The 21,287-nt window shown below is 38.5% G+C and overlaps 1 protein-coding gene across 1 annotated transcript in view; it reads right to left on the minus strand.

Moving 5' to 3' along the window:
* Positions 1 to 292: 292 nt before the first annotated feature.
* LOC140155683 (protein phosphatase 1L-like) overlaps positions 293 to 21,287 on the minus strand; it is a 29,502-nt gene continuing 8,507 nt past the window's right edge. The window contains 3 exon segments of the mRNA XM_072178611.1: positions 293 to 1,101; positions 16,347 to 16,442; positions 16,445 to 16,514. Of these exon segments, the coding sequence (XP_072034712.1) occupies positions 557 to 1,101; positions 16,347 to 16,442; positions 16,445 to 16,514 (711 nt within the window). The 3' untranslated portion in view covers positions 293 to 556.

Below are 21,287 nucleotides of genomic sequence, written 5' to 3' on the forward strand. Positions count from 1 at the left end.
TTTCGCTTGCGCATCTATGTGGTATTTTTAAACCCTTTTTCACCTGTGCTTTGAGCAAATGCTAGCGATTTGAGGCTGCGCCCAATGAAATGCGCACTGACGTCACTGCCAAATCAAGGTGAATATGGTATAGCATGCCAGCATCAATTCGCTAGCAGTTGACTTCCAAGGCAAAGTTTTTATAAAAAGTTGCTAGCCATGACTGAATATTTTAAATGTACAATTGCTACAGGCATTTGATCACTATACATTTGTAGTCCATATACCTTCCTCGAGGCCGTAAAGTTATTTAAAATCAAATTTCCTGATTTTTTCAAAAACTGCCCATTTTTGCAGGAATCTGTTTTTACTAGTTGGATTTGTGCAATTTCCATTCTGAAAATTTATGTCTTATTACCATCATTACGTTTTAGAGATACAATAAAAAACAATATATTACTGACTCTGGAAAGGTATACGGACTATAGTGATTTTTCTGTCATTCATTACAACTAATATGATACGGCATAGGTCTGTTACCTATGACTTTCTCATACTCATCTGACATTATATTGCACTAAACATCTTTGGATTTCACCACCCCATTTTTCTTTATTATACCATTCTTGCCATTTTTTGCCTTAAAATTAATCACCATCACAGTAATATTATCTAACGATCCACGGTAGTATGCTTGTAATACGATACTTTTGGCACCAAAATGAGGCTCATCTAGACGCTCCTTTATATACATCACCGCTTCCTCGTTACTGAAGGCATCCCATAATCCATCAGTTGCTAAAATTAAAAATTGCGGCTCCACATCACCCAGATTAAATATCTGTATATCGGGATCTGCTATTAAGAAGTTTCTGTCTTTAAGCGGGAAGTCCCCGATTGCCCGTGAGGTGGCTAAGACTCCGGCAACTCGCCACACACCATTAAATGTAATGAAGCCACCAGCTTTTTTGATGCGCTTTCTTTCCTGGGCAAGGTGTGGTTTATGATCGTAAGAGAGCGGTATAGTTCTACCTTCACGGTCACACATGACACCCCGTGAATCGCCAACATTGGCTACAATGAGTTCATTGTCAGCTAGAAGTGCTACAAGTGCTGTGGTACCTGTCAAAATGAAAAGAAACACAAGAAAAAAACACAGAGGGTTATTGTTTTACAGAAGATAAGGACTAAATCAATCTTGAATACCATTCATACAGCTCTGACTCAGTTAACAGTTAATGTCGCAGTCTTAATTAATTTTACATTTACTGGAACACTGTTTATTTATTTTTTTAGATAATAGTCTTATTTTGCAAATCAACATGGACACATAATAATATAAAGCCAAGCACTGACACATGTAATATTGATAGAAGAGATGTTTATTTTTTAGGATCCTCCAAAATAAGCAACCTTATGTACACACTTTCAAAAACCAAGAACAAAATCACAAACAAATCTGTTCACAAAAATAATGACAACATATGGCCACATATTGCCACAGAGATAATTACCGGTAATAGAATTTAACTTGGAACTCATATTACACAGGATCATGAATGCAATTACAAACTAATTGAATATCACTGTACTAGCATGAATATCACTGTGTGTACATTTGCTAAACAGTAGCAAATTTTCACAGGGGTAAATTTTTGTCAAATTCTTAGGGCTCTAAACAATTTTTTGGTTGCTTCAAATTCACATGTTCATCTGATCCAAAATTCTGCTATACATGTATAGGGGTCAAAACAGGTTTTTTATGTTTAACCTGTCACTTGCAAAAGGCATTTAAACCTCATTAACATTTCCCAGCTAATCAGCTATACAGTAATTCTTATAACATTTTCAGTTTCTTCTTCTACCGAGTCAAAAAACTAAGTGACATTCATCCGCTTATCAACATATTTTTGCACCATAATGGTATTTTCAGTGCTTTTGTTCAAATGTCATCTCTGTTAAATTGAGTAACCTTTTCCTGCTGCAGAGAGTATGAAGTGATATTTGATATTGTGGGTGGTCAGATTTTTTCATATTGTGTTTTCTATCAGCGTATTTTCTACTGTGCAAAGATTGACGGTAAATGCGAGGTTATTCGAGAATACACCTCCGTTGTGTGGTTACCACTTTTCACCACATTTTTATTCACATTATCCAAGTGAAACATATCTCGGGCAAAACATTTTACCAGGGGTAATATGTAAAATATATGAGCTTTCTTCTGATATCAAAATCTGTTTTGATGTGGTAACATAGTGGGATGAGGCTGTTACAGGGTCACACTCCTTTAATATTTTCAGTTGAGGATTGAATTTCCATCTCAATACTGTCCGATTTGACATATGTAATATTACTAGATCTCATTTGATGTGCAATGCAACTTCTGAGTCTGTGTAATTCAATAACAGCTGCAAGTACATTTAACTTGTATGTGACAAAATACTTTGAAACCAGAAATACATTTTGTATAAATAGCCTCAGCTGGTACATGCAGTCATTCACTGAAAATGTTTCTTCTGTTAAAACAAAATGCATAGTACATGTACATCAGGCACAAATTTTGTTTCCATTGAATAAATGAAATCATGAAATTAATGATCAATTGACAGTTTAAAGGAGTATTGTGCGATTGTGGCATCCTCATGTTATGGTATGTTTGAGTAGATATCCATGAAAAAAGATTATTCCCAAAATTTCTGTTGATTCTGATTTTGCATGCAAGTAATATATGACTACATGTATGCATTATTACATTGCTCTATAGGCCACTGGGCTGAAATTTTGTTCTGTTAAGGGGGTACTACACCCCTTGCCAATTTTGTGCCTATATTTGCATTTTTCTCAAAAATTATAGCACATAGTTGACAAGTAGATATGTTTATTATAGGGCAAGGACTACAACTACTGTACTGAAAATTCAGCAACTCAAGGTAAGTTAGTTATTGATTTATTGATCAAATACTGGTTTTCCCTCATTTTTGACTGTAACTCCAAAACTGTTGTCTGGGCTGAAATAAAATTTCCAGTGCAGTAGTTGCTGTCCTTGCCCCTATAATATACATATCTTACTTGTCATCAATGAGAAAAATGCAAAAATAGGCACTAAATTGGGCAGGGGTGTAGTACCCCCTTAATACATTATAAATCATACAAATTTATGATATTTTTGAAAAGCGAACTAATCTGCAAGAAATTGTTTGCACACAAACATGTAGCCAGAGGTTTCTTGTGGTATAAATATGTCAAATTTTTTGAAAAGAAAGTGAGGGATGAGGCTGTGGATTACAAAATTCTTCTTTAACAGAGCATGTTGTGTTGTTTTCCCATAACTTTTACACTCTGACATATTAAGTCATTGTCATTCACAGTCAATTCCCTATGATTTTGAATTTTCCTCTCAATTTGATCAAAATATATATTTCCATTTTGGACCCCTTTCTCAATAATGTATGAATCACAAAACCTTCCAACGTTTTCCCCCAAAATGTTAACCTTTTTGAATTTTTCCTTCAAAAAGGGCGATTTCTTTAACCAAAAAGTTAAGATTTTTTCGGATTGACATTTGGGAGGGGGCTGCGTTGCACACCCTGGTTACTGCTCTGATCTGTATCCTGCCACAAGGTAATAAATGCCAACACTTTTCTTGTACATTCAAAATTCTTGTATTTGAATGCTTCAAAGGTTGACTTCAGCAGCATATAAAGCTGTCCCTGATGAATCGCAATTCATGCAGGAGAGCCAATCCTCATGAAATATTCAGCACTTTAATTAATCTGGTTGGAAACATGTATGCATGGGGAGATGATGGGACATTGGATCTGGCTGGGAAACTTGATATTGTAGCATAATACACTGACTGGAATCAAATGCCATTAAATGGCTCCATCATCATTATATGAATGAACACTACATCATGCTATAGGAAAAGATACATGTATGTAAATTCACATATGACATGTTGTAAAAATCTGATTGGTGAGAACAAGGGCAAACAGTTTGCACAAAAATCCCATCTTTCATATTGAAATGCCCTGAGCCTACGGGTGTCTCCCTATCTTTTTCAGGCTTTACCTTTTTACTTGTATATTTAAGCTTACTTCAAATGATGACTTGGGCGATGTAAAAATGCGTCGCCTTTGACTGACTTAACGGACATTGACCTGGAGAGTTTGTTGACCGATCGACTCGCGCATGATCATGACGTGATTGCTTCAGTATGCACAGGGCGCACATCCTGAATTGGCGTTTTCTGGCTATTTTATCTTAATGATAACCAAATTATTCCTTGTTTTATGCTTAATTAATGCTAATTGCGATGTTAATTATCCCTATAATTTCTTTCTACATGGTTGCTAATGCGTTTATCTTTGTGGTACACTTGATTGTGGCGAAAGGTAGACGCATTTATGCACGGCCTGGTAGACGGAAATTTGCGTCGCCCTCTCGTGGCACGTCCCTGATTGGCTGTACTGTTGTTGAGCAGTTGTGGAGGAGGGCAGGCTTTACTTTTTGGCGCATGTTTTGGCGCCTGCCTACGTGCCTCAGCAACAGTCGGTCATCACTTTTGTTTCGGAGCTTGTCATTTGAACACGTACTTTTATTTCTGTGCATCACTGTACGACTTACCAATATTTTAATGACATGACAATTCATAATAGCGGTTTTTGTCACATAGGTTTCATATAGTGTGAATAAATTGTTTTGCTTTGTGATACCGTATTTGATTTGTCTTTTGCTCCACTTTACGTTGTTCGTGTTATTTTATTAACCGGAATCCGTACCAACTTATAAATACCCCTTGGGGAAAAATCATTACACTGGTGGCAGCGGTGGGATTTCGATGCATTTTTCCGAAATCATGGATGAACCTACGGCGCTACCGGAGGTTATAATGGTAATGGATTTTCGTGAGTTCTTAGAACAAAGCAAGGTAAGGCTTGATGAAATAAAAAGCCGAAATGTTCCACAGATGAGCTTAAAACGCTTATAAAAGTAGGCCAAGACCTACAGGAACGAAGTTACCTTGACTTTGATTTGGAGTCTACAAGACCCAAACACACACAACCTGAGTCACCCGTGAATCAGAGGAAGGGTTTTACCTCACATGGCCCGTACAGATCCAGTACGGTAATGCGTTATATAATGAGTGTAGGTCATCAAAACCATTGATGAAACCATCAACTTATGATGGCACAACACCGTTGCCAGACTATTTGACACAGTTTGAGCTAATAACCGAACTAAACAACTGGCAACAAGATGCCAAGGCCATATACCTGGCCAGTAGTTTGAGAGGAGTTGCAAGAGCAGTTTTAAGTGATCTTGATGAAAAATCAAGACACTGCTATAAAGCTATAGTAGGTGCACTTGAAAGACGGTTCTGTTCTGAAAACAAAGCCGAGCTCAACAGAACGCTCCTTAAAAAGAGGATGCGACATAAAGAAGAGAGTCTCCCAGAACTGGCTCAGAACTTACGCCATGAGTATAGCAAAATATGCATATCCAGATGCACCATTTGCATTACAAGATAGCTTAGCCAAAGATCAGTTCCTAGATGCGCTATAAGACACAGACCTTCGCTGGAAAATTTTCCAAGCAAGGCCTAAAACCCTCGATGATGCACTTGAAATTGCAGTCGAGTGTGAGGCTTTTAAAAAGGCCGAAAACCAAAGAGCATCAGGATTTGGTCGTGTTAGGGCGGTCGGAACGGTAGAAACAGCCACCCCAACAAAACTGAAGAGCTGTTAACCACCCTGGTTACAATGGTCCAAAAGTTGGCTATTAATCAATCAGAGAATAAGGCTGCTCAGCAAACTCAACGTGCTGGTGAGAGTACAAATAGCGGTCAAAGATATCGCAACAATTTCAACACACGCAAAGCTATACATGCTATAAGTGTGGCCAGCCAGGTCATATACAAAGACATTGCAGGGCACAGGGTGTAGGCCTACCCCAGAATGCCGCTCAGTCTAATACTGGTATGACTTCAAATAGTTCGGAAAACCGTTAGAGACCGATCTCGAGGGTCAGAGGTCGGTGGAGAAAGATGTGTATGTAAATAAATGTGATGAAAGGCCCAAGCCTGAATTTGAAAAAGGCTCATTGATTATAAATAATGAAGGCATATTTGTCCATGCCGGTGTAAATAATGTTGATGTGAAATTTATGGTTGATTCAGGAAGCCGCCCGACAAGTTTAAGTTGTAAAACATACAATCAAATGTGTAAAAATACCCAACCTCGTCCGCAAGATGGCTCAGGCTTGAAAGCAGCAGATGGCCACCCTCTTCCTAATATGGGAATTGGCAAATTTCAACTAGACATGGGGGTCATAGATGTTGAACATAACATCTATGTCGCTGACATAGATGAGGAAGGCCTATTGGGGTATGATTTTTTACACAAGTATAAGTGTGATATCAATTTAAATTCACAAAAGTTGATTGTACATAGGCCTAACCCTGGACAAACTGAACTGACAGTGAGCACAAAAGATGCCAAAGAAGTCTGTCACCGATTGCTGTGAGGGAGACAACCATCATCCCCCAAACAGTGAAAAACTGGTGCCAGCAAAGTTATTGACAAAACCAGATTATGACGAAATGGGTGTGATTGAGCCGCGTGAAGTTTTTGTAAAAAACACGCTGTAATGATTGCCAGCACACTCATAAACCCACAAAGTGAAATCATACCGATTCGGGTGCTCAATCCAACTTCAACGCCTATTAAAATTCACAAACACACCATAGCTGCCACGTGTCATGGAGTGTCAGAGATTGTGAAAAACAACGCCGATCATGCCGATAGCACATGCTGTCAAAACGTGACCGATGTTGCAACAGATAAAAAGGCGGGAGAAAATAGCGTCCATGTGTCGACGCAAAAGTGCACTCCTGAGGAGGTGCAAAATTGCGCCCCTGACCATCTGCTTGATCTGTGGCGACGCAGTTGTGCAGAGTTAGATGAAACACAAACCGAAAAGGTTACTCAACTACTCTGTAAATATAGTGATGTGTTTGCAAGCTCACCCGATGATATTGGGTTAACTAATCTGGTTGAACACAAAATTAATCTGAATGACACAACCCCAATTAAACAACCCGCAAGACGAAAACCAATTCACATGCGAGGTGAAGAAAACGCCGTGTTGAAGACTTAGCAAAACGAGGGTTAATAGAACCTTCAGAGAGTCCATGGGCGTCACCAACAGTGTTGGTCAAGAAAAAGAAGGGGTCGACGCGGTGTTGCGTCGACTATAGGCGCGTAAATGACAAAACCATCAACGATTCATATCCGTTGCCTCTTATTGGCGATGCACTGGACTGTCTTGAAGGGCAAAATGGTTCAGCACTCTGGACCTAGCCAGTGGTTATTGGCAGGTTCCAGTGGCTGAATCTAGCCGACCTATTACAGCCTTCGTGTCTGAAACCAACGGACACTGGCAGTGGCGAGTCCTACCTTTGGCCTCTCAAATGCTCCTGCTTGCTTTGAAAGGCTCATGGAGAAAACACTTGCTGGTCTGCAGTGGAAAACTTGCCTCTTATATATCTGGATGACGTGATCAGTCACGCTACCACCTTTGATCAAGCCATCCAGAGACTTGAGGAGGTTTTCAGCCGCCTTCGAGGCGCTAACTTGAAACTGGGGCCAGACAAGTGTGAACTCTTTCAAAAGAGCGTCATCTACCTTGGGCATAAAGTATCTGAAAATGGTATAAGCACAGACCCAAAGAAGGTAGAGGCAGTCAAGGACTGGCCAAAACCAGAAAACTTAACAGAGACACGGTCATGGGTAGGATTCACGCCCTACTACCGAAGATTCATTAAGGGCTATGCAGACATAGCTAAACCTCTGTATACCTTAACAGAGAAAAATGTAGCTTTCAAATGGACACAAAAGTGTGACGAAGCTTTTCAAAAGCTGAAAGATGCACTTATAACTGCACCAGTCCTAGCATATCCAAGCTTGAACAGCAGCTATATTTTAGACTGTGACGCTTCAAATATTGGACTAGGAGCAGTCCTGTCAACCACACACGATGATGGCACTGAGCGACCAATCGCCTATTTTAGCAGGACTTTAACCAAGTCCGAAGGCGCTACTGGCGTAACCCGCAGAGAATTATTAGCAATAGTTGCCAGTGTCAAAGAATACCACCACTATGTGTATGGTAGACAGTTCCTAATCAGGACAGACCATGGGGCATTAAGATGGCTGACTAATTTTAAGAACCCAGAGGGCCAGACGGCTCGGTGGATTGAAATTCTGGGGACTTATGATTACGAAATTCGCCATCGCCCCGGTCGTTTTCATCAAAACGCGGACGGGTTAAGTCGAAGACCTTGCACTGCATGTAAGCAGTGCGAAAATATCGAGGCAAAAAGCGCGAAACCCGCCCAATGTACATCAAACAGAGGTCAGGTAGACCCAAGTTGTGTCACGACCACGACATTGATTGTGACAACAATGATTATTCATTGTCGTTGGGTGACAAAGAGTTGCCGGCAGCCCCTAAACCAGCAATGGTTGCTGCAGTTACAGAGGCAACTGAAGATGACCATAATCATGATAATGACGAAAACGATCAATCTTGGATGTGTCGGTGGACACCATCACGTTTAAGGGAAGCTCAAATGCAAGATCTCAACCTTAAACGCATCATTTCTTTGAAAGAATCAGGAAATGAAAGACCAAAATGGCAGCAAATTTCACATGAAAATCCGACACTCAAAACCTACTGGTCTCACTGGGACCAGTTACACGTAGTAAATGGCGTTTTATACAAGCGCTGGGTGTCGGATTGGGGTGATGAAGTTGTGTGGAAATTGGTCGTGCCAGAGCAAATGCGTTCAGTGGTGTTTGACAGTTTGCATAAACACCGCACAGCTGGGCACCTAGGAGAAAAGAAAACCATCAACCGACTTGGTGAGCGATATTGGTGGGTGAGCTGGCGTGATTTTGCCAGGCAAAGAAAAAAAAAGTGCGACTTATGCGCTGCCAAAAAGCCACCAAGTCGGACTCCTAGGGCTCCAATGCAAACTTATAATGTCGGGCACCACTTGAACGCATTGCAATAGACGTGATGGGTCCACTGTCCGAAAGCGAAAAGAGGTAATAAATACATCCTGGTAGTAGGTGACTACTTCACCAAGTGGATGGAAGCCTACTCCATGCCGAACCAGGAGGCGAAAACGGTTGCAAACGTCTTGGCAGAAGAGTTCATATGCCGATTCGGTGTCCCTAGAATTATCCATTCTGATCAGGGACGGAATTTCGAAAGCAACGTTTTCGCCGAGTTATGTACACTATTGGATGTTGACAAAGTCAGATCATCAGCTCTACACCCCAAACTAATGGGATGGTTGAGCGACAAAAATGCGTGTGATACAAAACATGTTATCCATGTTTGTCGCAGAAGAAACCAGAGGATTGGGATGTCCATCTCCCATACATGATGATGGCATACCGAAGTGCCAATCATGAATCCCTCAAGTGTTCCCCTAACGAGATGATGTTAGGGCGAAATGTAGAGCTGCCAATAGATGTCATACTCGGCAAGCCTCCTGGTGAGGGTATAGTGCATAACACTGACTATGCAAATAAGCTCCAAGAAAGGTTGGAGCTTGTTCACAATTATGCCCGGCAAAACTTAACCATAGCTAGCCAAAAACAGAAGAAATATTACGATCACAGGTGTGACAAAAGGGCCCTTTTTAAAAGAGGTGATGCGGTGTGGTTACACAACCCGCAAAGAAAAAAAGGCATCTGCCCTAAGCTCAGCCTCCAATGGGAGGGTCCATACCTTGTGATTGATCAATTGTGCGACGTTGTATTTAAGATACAACGCAACGCTAGGAGTAAACCGAAAGTAGTCCATGCTAACAGACTAAAGAAATATCTGGGCGATGAACCTCCAACATCTTGGTTGGTTCCACCAACCCCCTCCCCAAACATAGAAAATGTTGACGAGGAGGGTGATGACCCCACTGATATAGATGGAGTCTTCCCAGATGCTGTTAGCACAGATGATGAAATTGGTTTACCAAGCACCCCAAATGACAATGACGATGAAATTCATGCAAACTTCGAGCATGATGTCAGTGAAAATGCTGATTTAGCCACTGCACCAGAGGAAATTATCCTGAATTCCTCCATTGATAATGGTGACACTGGTAGTGATATTTTGATTAGGCCTACTCCTGAACCGGCTGCTACAGCTGAAGTAAGGAGAAGTACCCGAACCAGGACGATACCAAAAAGATATCAAGATTTTGTCTTGAATATAGACGGTGTTCCTGAGGAAGAAATTTATGTCTAGTAGGCCTATATTAAACATGTTAAACATGTTATGAGTGAGGTTATCTCTCCTGCAGTATTATATTTTGTTGTTGTTGTTAATGTATACAGATAAAGTATACATAAAAGTGAAAAATTTTCTGATATCATTAATTTAAAATGATAGAAAATTTTAACAAATGTGAGGAAAAGAAGAAATCCCGACATATTCCGTTTTTAAGACGGAAGAAATTTATGTCTAGTACATTAAACATGTTAAACATGTTAAAAGTGATTTTATCTTTCCTGCAATATTAAATTTTGTTCACCGTTGTTGTTAAAGTATACAGATAAAGTATACATAAAAGTGAAAAATTTTCTGATATCATTAATTTAAAATGATAGAAAATTTTAACAAATGTGAGGAAAAGAAGAAAACCCGACATATTCCGCTTTTAAAACGGAATTATTATGTGACTTTTATGGAAAAAGGAGGGTTTATTTTAATGGTGATGATTATGGCTTTATGGTTTTCCAATTAACAAAATTTGTTTTTGAAGATTCTCATTTCTGAAAATGCGTGAGACTGTTTGTGTGTTAGCCTGTAGGCAGTTGATTGTGTGTATTGGTATCCAGAAATGATAAACAGAAGCTCACAGAGAAGCTCTGGTGGATATCAGAAATAGGCCTCACGTATAACAGCTCAAGAGCTGATTTTGGATGAACTAGAAATCCTAGCTAGGTGTTGCTTAAATGAAATTTGGAACATAGAGCGCTCAAAATGTTCCTGATTTCATGCGATAAAAGTGTTTGTAGTTCATCAGTGCTAAATAAGTTCCAATGGTAACTTGCTGGCCGAGTTTACCTTAGTAGGAATGTAAAAAGGCAATTTTGTAATGGAATGACTACCGAAATCACGCATGACTGTTTGAGATATGAGAAAGGTGAAATTATTAATTGTAAGTGGTATCAAATGATAATAATGAAAGCATTTATTTTTTTTACTAAAGCCAGAATCATCATCAATTAAAAAATAGAAATGTTAGAACATTCTTTCCTCATCTTATTGATTTAAAGAAACCAGTGAAGTTTTTCACTGCGAAAGTCATATTGAACATGGTGAAATAATTATAGGAATGTTAGAACATTCTTTCCTCATCTTATTGATTTAAAGAAACCAGTGAAGTTTTTCACTGCGAAAGTCATATTGAACATGTTGAAATAATTATAAAATTTCAATGTATGAACTTGGTAGCAGAGGACGCTATCAGGATGTCAACCCTGTAGTACACTGCAACGCAGTCATGATCGCGCATGCTCAGTACACCTCCCGCGGACTTTCGAGTTGCTTTGCAACATGAAAATGCAGAAAGCCCGGGATAACTGTGGTCTACGCCGATCTGCGTCGACATAATTTTGGCCCAAAATCACAGATTTTGGACCAAATTGTGAGCAGTGGAACTAGTGGTAAGTTGCAATAATGTCTGGTAAGTCCTCTGACTAATGTTTTAAACAAATTAAAACTATGACTTTTTAATTAGGCCCGAATTTCGGCGAGGATGGTCGACGAAATTTGCGGGGCTTTGTCCGCCCGTAATTTTCAGGCCTTACTGTGCATTGCTAAGCTTTGCTACAAGGCCTAGTATATAAGCTTTTTTGTGTCGACGCAAATCTGCCACTTGATTTTCGAATCAGATAACCAAAATGGATCTGTGTGAGTTTAAATGCAAAGAGTGCAGCAAGGTGTACGTCAATCGGAAAAGCTTTTTCAAGCATGTTGCCGATACGCACCGGAATAGACAAAAGCTGCAATGTAAACTCTGTTCCTTTGCTTCAGCCAGAAATGCAGATTTTTCGCCGCACATCCAAGCTTGCAATAGGAGGCATGGCAAGACCACGTCAACCTTGTCATTGCCTAATGGGTATAAAATACCCAAGAAGGCAAAACCAGCACCAAGTACTTTGACAACAGAAACTTTGTATGCTGGGCCGTCAGACCTCCCAACAACTGGAGAGTCCACGACCAGTGAACCAGGGCCAGGCATCACATCTACAACAAGTGCTGTACCCATGACACCAGACCATGACGTCGAAGACCAGACAGACCAGCCTCCAATGACGCGCCTCTTACAGTGACTTTCAACAGCAACCCGACTGAGACAACAAATTCTACCAGCTACATCGTCAAAACCAAACCCACAGCAAATGACCTGGACTTCATGACAACGTTGGCACAACAAGACACCGACCAGACACCCAGACACCCGATTGGACAGCTCTGTCACCAAACACTCAAAATGTCTCGTTTGTTGGGGGAGGAACGCGCTCGCGAGATCGGCGTTGAGCACTTGAAAAGTGGAGTTGTAGTTATCCGGACCATGGAAGAATGTACCTTACCAGACGGAACACACTGTAGATATGGCGAGGAACGTACATACCATCCCCCAGCCAGCGATTACTATAAAAGTTTGGGATTTTAAACAACTAGGCCAAATTGAACTTTCAATTATTCAATTTTAATGCTACCAATTCCATCCAGCGTCATAAATGTTTTTTTTGCATGTTTTCTGTTTTTTTTGCTGCAGGAGGATTCATCTCATTTCATCGACATCGTGTGTTCAACTTCACAGAACTTTTACTTTTTTGTTTATGCCTTCTGAGTCTTTTTAAAGACTAGGGCATAAACTCAGCATCGTCATGAAGATTACCACAGTGCCAGGACTTTTATAAACTGTGAATATTTTATAAATTGTATTATTGTAGGGTAAGTGTAACTCGCTCCCTTTTCTGATAATGTTACAAATTGTATATTGAATGTTTTTGACACTTTTTGGCTATTTCCCTTTAGGCCCGGCTGTTGTTAAAAATGTTCCCTTGTATCCAAAAATTGTGATCGATTATTCTAGGCCCTAGCATTCTAGGCCTAGTGGTTTTCTGGTTTTCATTGGTTTTATCAAAATTTGTAAACAACAGCTAGCGAGTTATATTTACCCAAACTTAGGCACCGCTGACATGACAGAACTCAACGTTAGGCCTTTAGGTTGAGTTTAGGCGTAATTTTAAGATCTATTTAATTGAAATGAAAGCAAAATTTCCAAATTTGTAGGCACCCAAATTTAGGCCCATTTTTCATGAACTGTTTTCGGCACTTTCTTGTTTTTACATGTACCAAAAATTGAAATGCATTGACAGTAAACAATTTTGAAGCTTCTTGAGTAGATGCAAATTTGCGGGGCTTTGTGCCACCGCTATTTTTGATTAATGAAATTTTATATCTTGGCCACTGTGTGAGCTACCAAAATTATTGCTTCATAATGTAAATATTTGTTTCGGTGGAAAAATTTTCAATGCTTCTTTACTGTCGCCAAAATTATATGCATTATTTTTTTTTAAAATCATTTATTGTACAAGATTTGAGTACAAATCTTTTTTTATAGGTGGGGAGAGTGAAATGCCCTGAGCCTACGGGTGTCTCCCTATCTTTTTCAGGCTTTACCTTTTTACTTGTATATTTAAGCTTACTTCAAATGATGACTTGGGCGATGTAAAAATGCGTCGCCTTTGACTGACGAACGGACATTGACCTGGAGAGTTTGTTGACCGATCGACTCGCGCATGATCATGGCGTGATTGCTTCAGTATGCACAGGCGCACATCCTGAATTGGCGTTTTCTGGCTATTTTATCTTAATGATAACCAAATTATTCCTTGTTTTATGCTTAATTAATGCTAATTGCGATGTTAATTATCCCTATAATTTCTTTCTACATGGTTGCTAATGCGTTTATCTTTGTGGTACACTTGATTGTGGCGAAAGGTAGACGCATTTATGCACGGCCTGGTAGACGGAAATTTGCGTCGCCCTCTCGTGGCGACGTCCCTGATTGGCTGTACTGTTGTTGAGCAGTTGTGGAGGAGGGCAGGCTTTACTTTTTGGCGCATGTTTTGGCGCCTGCCTACGTGCCTCAGCAACAGTCGGTCATCACTTTTGTTTCGGAGCTTGTCATTTGAACACGTACTTTTATTTCTGTGCATCACTGTACGACTTACCAATATTTTAATGACATGACAATTCATAATAGCGGTTTTTTGTCACATAGGTTTCATATAGTGTGAATAAATTGTTTTGCTTTGTGATACCGTATTTGATTTGTCTTTTGCTCCACTTTACGTTGTTCGTGTTATTTTATTAACCGGAATCCGTACCAACTTATAAATACCCCTTGGGGAAAAATCATTACAATATTTTGACTTAACTGTCACCCAAAAGATTTGTATTAAATCAAGTATTTTCCCTATTTTATGGGAAAATAGAATTCTAAACAATCTCTACAATTGACATTTTCATTTTACAATTTTATTTTTGTCAAATAAAATTTATTTCCCAAAGCTCTAGGCAGACAGATTGAAATGCATGTATGGTATACACGCCCCATTTCACAGCTAATTCCAAAACAACCCCAGGCAGGCTTTCTCTCACCTCAGCCTACCTCAAATCAGTTCGTGTTTTGCTAGCTAGCTAGTTTCAATGACTACATTTCAGCCATGGATTATAGAAATGTAGGAGGTCTCATTTTCCTCTAACCCCTCTTTCATCTTCAGGTTGAGATTTTAATCTGATCAATGAGGGACAACCAAAGAGTATCAACTCTGCTGTGTGTTGCACAAGGAGTTACAACACAGGGCAATTTTGAGTTGGTATTCTTTGGATACAAGATCTTTGGGTGTGCTGTATTTTCATGAAAGCAAAAATATATGGAACATGGCATTTTAGTTATTTACACACCATGGTGAAACGTTTCAAAAATATCATTAGGATACACAATGTAACAACTAATCAACACAACTTGAATCTGTGCATTTGTTTTAGTCTAGATATTGTTTATTTTCTTAGGGTGCAGGTAGAAAAAACCCAAAAAACAACAAGGAGGAGTGTAAGTTTACTCAAGGGCAGGCAGAAAAGATGAAGCAAAGAGATGAGAAGAGATGAGGAAAGAAAACAAAGCAACCTTTATTTAGCACAAATACTGCTAACCTCAGGTCTTTATCATTTGTTTATTTATCTATAGATATTTTAGGAATAGGAAGGAAGCATTGCAGAAATTCATTTTAAAGAGGCGCTTAATTATATTTCGATGCAACATATAATTTTAAAATTAAAATTTGCGGTTCTCGGTCTTGTATGGTTCTTGGCACAAAGTGTAGGCCACAATGCCTCTACGCAAATTATTATCTGTTCCGGATTCAAGGACTTCTGAATGGGTGTTCGAGTGATTTGCTCCATTGCATTCACACAAAAAAATCTCCTCTGACAGTGAATAAAATGTGTCTAGCGTACAATGTAATGATCGTAATGATGCAAACTTTGGGATTTGCAGGGCAAATGTCACCTATAGTGCTTTAGGCAGTGTTGAAACATTTACAGGTAGTTATGTGCAATGCATTTTAGAATGTTTTAACCCAAAAATGTGTATAATTTTTTTTAACTGGTACATTAAAAAAAAATGTGCGGCATTATGCATCAAATTGGTCATTATCACTGCAAATTAGACAGTGAACTACCAAATCGCAACATTTAAAATAGTTGCTAACCTTAATTGTAGCACTTTGAGTTGTTAACTGTTCAATTTTTCCTAAGTAAGAAAGATTTTAAAACAGATGGTGCTTAAATTTGTTCGGCTTATGTAAGATGGAAATTATTCGGCTTTTGTTACTGCGCGCATCAATAAAGTCCCAAGTCACGCTTGCGCAAATTCACATAAGCGTGCACCAGTCACGCATTACGCAATGCACAACTAGCGTAAGCATTGTGCCTAACTGCGTGCACGCCATTCTATATCAATACACGGTGTTATGAGTCTTATTTTATCAGCCTTATATAAACCGTACAAACTTTAGTTAAGGAAGGTGCAGTAATTAGGTTACATGATGAACATTATAAACAGCCATTTGAAGGCAAACAATGACAAACATGCACACACAAACATTTCATGTGTGGGGTATGTGTAATTGCTCTACTTGTTCACCAATTTATCAAATCAAATGAGGTTGCAGCCACAATCAATTGAATTACCGTATATGCTTTATATTTACCTGCCACATCATTGTTAGAGCGAGCCACTGTGAGAAACTTCTCATCCAATGAAAGAATTTCTTCTATTAGTATCTGTGAATGGTTGACGCGCCCCCGTTGGTTACTCCACGTGATAATCGTGCCATCACCGCCTGAGATAACAACTTCTCACTGAATTCGGCTGCAAACTGTTAAATAATTATAATACAATGAAATAAATGAAAAGATGAAAAATTTATGGGAAAACTTGTAAAAAATTAAGACAATTTGTGTTAAGCTTGGCCGGAAATTTTAAATTTTGGTACATCAATGGGTCTAAATTTCATGAAAAATTGGTATATTGATGGGTCCACTTTCAAATTCGGCACACCCCTATACACACCAAACTTGAGTACCCCCAGGTTTTTGACACCCAAAGTTTTACGATGTATGCACATACATCGCTTGCCAGTGAAAAACTACATGTTTTACAAAAAGTACCTGTTTTTTTTTGCATGATTGATATCCACATTGAAATACAAGTGGGCTCTCCAGGGTTTGGAGGGGCAAACTACTTGTCATAAAGGTATTGGGACTAGCGAGAAGAGAACAAGTTGAGTTGCAACAAGACTGATTTGATACAATTTTCCATCACTTTCAACCATTTTTTTTCGGTAGAAATATCAGCAGGAGCAAGTTACATTCCCTGCCACTCACATGCAGAAATTATGTTTTATGGTGATTTGTCTTATAAACATAGATACATGTCAAAGCAGTGGTTGTACCACGGGGGTGGGGTAGGGGATTGGGTGGGGGTGGGGTAGGGGATTGGGTGCGGTTAGGGCATTTTCAGCAATTTTGCCCCCCCTCCCGAAATTCACTTTGCCCCCCCCCCCCATGCCCCTCCGAGAAAAAAATTCCTGGCGCGTGCAAAGAATTTTCTGTGAAACCTACCCATTGCCTAGACACACAATTTGTCTAGCCTCACTTGGGTAGGTCGACCTGCATACTTTATTATGAAGGCACACATACATGTACATACCTCTGGGGCCCCAATACCATGTGAAACCCTACTGTTTGAATAAAATATTAAATTTAAGCTCCATCCAAATCATTTTATGCCCACACTGGGAAGGAATTAAAACGCCACCGATTTTAACACCACATCTCTACAATAATAGGCCTACATGCTAACATTTATTCCAACCTTCCAAACATCAGTGGAATACGAATACAATATTATGTTTATATGACTCTATAATTTAATAAAAAGTAAGTTTTTAAAATTTAACAGCCTCCAGCAATGTTTCTGAACACGTTCTAGTGTGCCACAAATAGGTTTATCCAATGTTGTTAGTTATTGGTAAATGGTGAGATATTGAAAAAAGGCAGCTTAGGGGTATAATCAGTGGCAAAGATTTCAATAATCTCTAGATAGCATACATGTACATGGTTCACTTCAAAGTTGACTTGTTTTCCTGTTCGTTCTTTTCACTTTGCTTAAGTTTGTATTTATGGCGATCTATTGTTGTTAGGCCCAATCAATTAAAAAGTTTGTCTCAAAGCTCCTCCTATGTTGAAAATCTAATGCAGCTAATACATTTTTTAAAATTTTAACTGAGTTACGACTGACAGGAGCCGGGTTTTCTTGTAACATATTGCCAATGAATGCTCACAAAATAACTCTCATACAAAATATACATGTATTGTGAGTAGTCTTGTTTTCTTATTTCATGCTGTCAGGATAACATGCAAGTGACCTGTTTTATAGGCATCTTTCCATGTTTCAATAACCAGTAAAATAAAATGTAAAAAAAGTAAAATAAAATAAAAAAGGAAAAATAAAATTGCCAATTTTAATTATGTTTAATTAATGTGCACACATTTTTTCTAGTCAAGGCTTATATTAGGGGCCGTCCATAATTTTCGCCATTTTCACTTACATTACAAAAGCGTATGTAACTTTTTACCCCCTCCCTCCCTCGAGTTACATTACAAATAAAATGGCGAAGAATTTCCACGAGTAAGCCTACTACTATTAGCAAAATTGAGATGTTGGGTTGGGTTGGGGTTGAGGTGAGTTTAGGTTAAAGGTTTGATTAGGTTTAGGGGTAGGGTTAGGGTTATATTAGTGTCCAGGAGGCAGGGGTAGTGCTAGGTTTTCAAACAAGGGGTCAAAAACTTTGAATTTTTTGAAACTACTGATCCAAAACAATAGAAATAAGTGGTTTAAATGACCCTTTAGCAACCTCTAAATGGTAATTTTGTGCGCCAAAAGTAAAAAGAATGCGCCTATGACCCCATGGCGCAAGTTAGCGCTACCCCTGCCAGGAGGATAGTTGGTTCTGGATTAATGTTTTTACAGATAAGTTGAGAAATGCTTTAAAAACTTCCTTTTAAAACCATATTTTCATGAAAACAAAAGCCATCAATTAATTAAAATATAGCTTAAAATACAGCCCGAATCTAAACTAAATGGCTAATGCACTCCAAAATCTGCTGAACATCCTATACTCTCTTTTTCACTAAGAACCCCCAGGACCACATCATATATAGAGGGAACATCCCTTTGGTATGTTTGGTGTATGTTCTTGCAAAACTATGGATGTCAAGTCTTTTGTCGCCACAGAGAAGATGAGAATTCTCATCTTCTAGCCTCTGGTCGCAACAGTGACAATCCACACTATAGCCTTTGCTGTCATTGATCCTAGCGCAGATAGAAAATACTTCTTTAAGCATTTTAGTATGAAATAAATTAAGCATAATGCAAAATAGGACTACTGTGCACATCAGACTCAAAATTAAAGAGAAAATCATTGTTTGCATGACATGTTATAGGAATTGTTAAAACGAATTGGTCAATTGGTTATAACTTATGAATAAAATATTGGAAAATACCATAATTTTTCACTTTCATTTTTTGTTTTATTGCTCAAACAAATCGCCATTTTTCTTACGTACACTTGCCCGGGATTTATACCCCCTCCCCCTCTTACGTACCCTTTGTACGTAAGTGAAAATGGCGAAAATTATGGACGGCCCCTTAAGCAGGCACCCAGGCTTTTTTTACCCCATGGTTGCCCAGGTTTGGCTCCTGGTGTGTCCAATATTTTACAGTGTCAACGATAGGACCAGGAGCCATCTTTGGGAACAGGAGCTCTTTTCGCCAGCCCATTCTCGGGCTGGTATATATTTCTGGGATCGGGTCTGTTTGCTCAAGAGATTAACTTTTATTGGTATTGGAATGACTTATTTTTTTAAATTTTTTGCGGTGGAATTTTTAAAAATTGTTGTAATTCGATTTGTCAGGAAAAGTAAGTATGTTTTGCCGTTTCAACGAATGAAAACGCGTGAGTATTACCAAAGTTATGTTTGAATTAATATGACTTTAAAAGTTTTAGGTATAGGCCTAAAATGTAACAATAATACATGTAGTTAATATACAGCATCATATGGTCAGCAGAAGAAAATTACATCACCTATGATCCGGGGTCCTTGACCACTGAACAGCGTGATATCATGTTGATAACAGATCTATCATCTAAGAATCAAAATCTTCATCATATGGACCATATTGATGTCAAAGTAATTATCTATCCTATCCTGTGTCGTTTTATGGATAAAAATGACTCAAAATGCTATTGATGAAATAGTTGCTATCATAAACATCAGTTTTGTCTTTTCAACGGGAAAATCCGATGCAAAATAAAGTTTTAGGGCCTAGCTATAATATGGGCATAATTTATGCATGTGGGCATAATTTATGCATGCAGGCCTATAGTATTGAAAAAATGTACCCATTTGACATGCACTTATAGATAAATAAATTGTCTTACTTTATTAATTTAATAACTTCTATGTTATAAATAAAATGACACATAACGTAAGTGAAGCTACTTTCTATCATTTTTATTTGATTCATAAACTTACAGTCAAAACACACAAGAGTGAAGATTGCAGTGAGTAATCAGTCCTTTATAAATTCAAATTTCATGATTCCTTTGCTAAACGAATTAATCTGCAAGAAATATTTTGTACATAAACCTTATGTAGCCAGAGGTTTCCAGTGATATAAAAATCTCAACTTTTTTTGAGAAAAGTTGGGGGATGATGCTGTGGATCACGAAATGCCCTTGCAGTGAGTAATCAGTCCTTTATAAATGTGCTTGCCACCATCTATCATATAGTAAACTATACATTGCTAATTAATATCAAATTATTTTAAAATAAAATGTACATGTAAGGTGAGTTTAAATTATGTTATATGGCTTAATTAAAGGAGTATTTCGTGATCCTAGCATCCTTTTTTATGACATTTTTCAGTAGATATCCACAAAAAAGCTTATTCTAAAAATTTCAGTTGATTCCGATTTTGCCTTTACGAGTTATGCATGATTATGTGTGTAGACAATGTGTTGTAATTTCGTTCTGGTATACCAGAACGAAATTCAAATTTCACGATTACTTTGCTAAACGAATTAATCTGCAAGAAATATTTTGTACATAAACATTATGTAGCCAGAGGTTTCCAGTGATATAAAAATCTCAACTTTTCTTGAGAAAAGTTGGGGGATGATGCTGTGGATCACGAAATGCCCTTTTAACTAAAACCTGCAGTCAGTGCAGTGTAGTATTTGTGACGTGGTATATTGAAAGCAGACACTTTTGGGCAGGATCGTAAATGGAGAAATAGCCAAAAATCTACCCGGGGTGATTTTTTTCACGATTTGGGTTTATGATGTTATTAATGTTTAAAATATTGTCTGACCGTTTCAGACCAGAATAAAACTGGCATCTTGTATTTTTGAGACATTTTTCAAGGCAATTCCTACTCTCAACATTGTCAATAATATTTTTAAAGGCAGCTTATCTATTATTAATATTAAAGGCCCATTCAGTGATTTGCTCATCCGGACGATCGTAAAAATCATCAAAATGTTGGTACCGTACCTTTGTTATTACATGGATGTGCTAAGTCTGCG

The sequence above is a fragment of the Amphiura filiformis genome, chromosome 6 (genome assembly GCF_039555335.1).
Source record: "Amphiura filiformis chromosome 6, Afil_fr2py, whole genome shotgun sequence".
NCBI lineage: Eukaryota > Metazoa > Echinodermata > Ophiuroidea > Amphilepidida > Amphiuridae > Amphiura > Amphiura filiformis.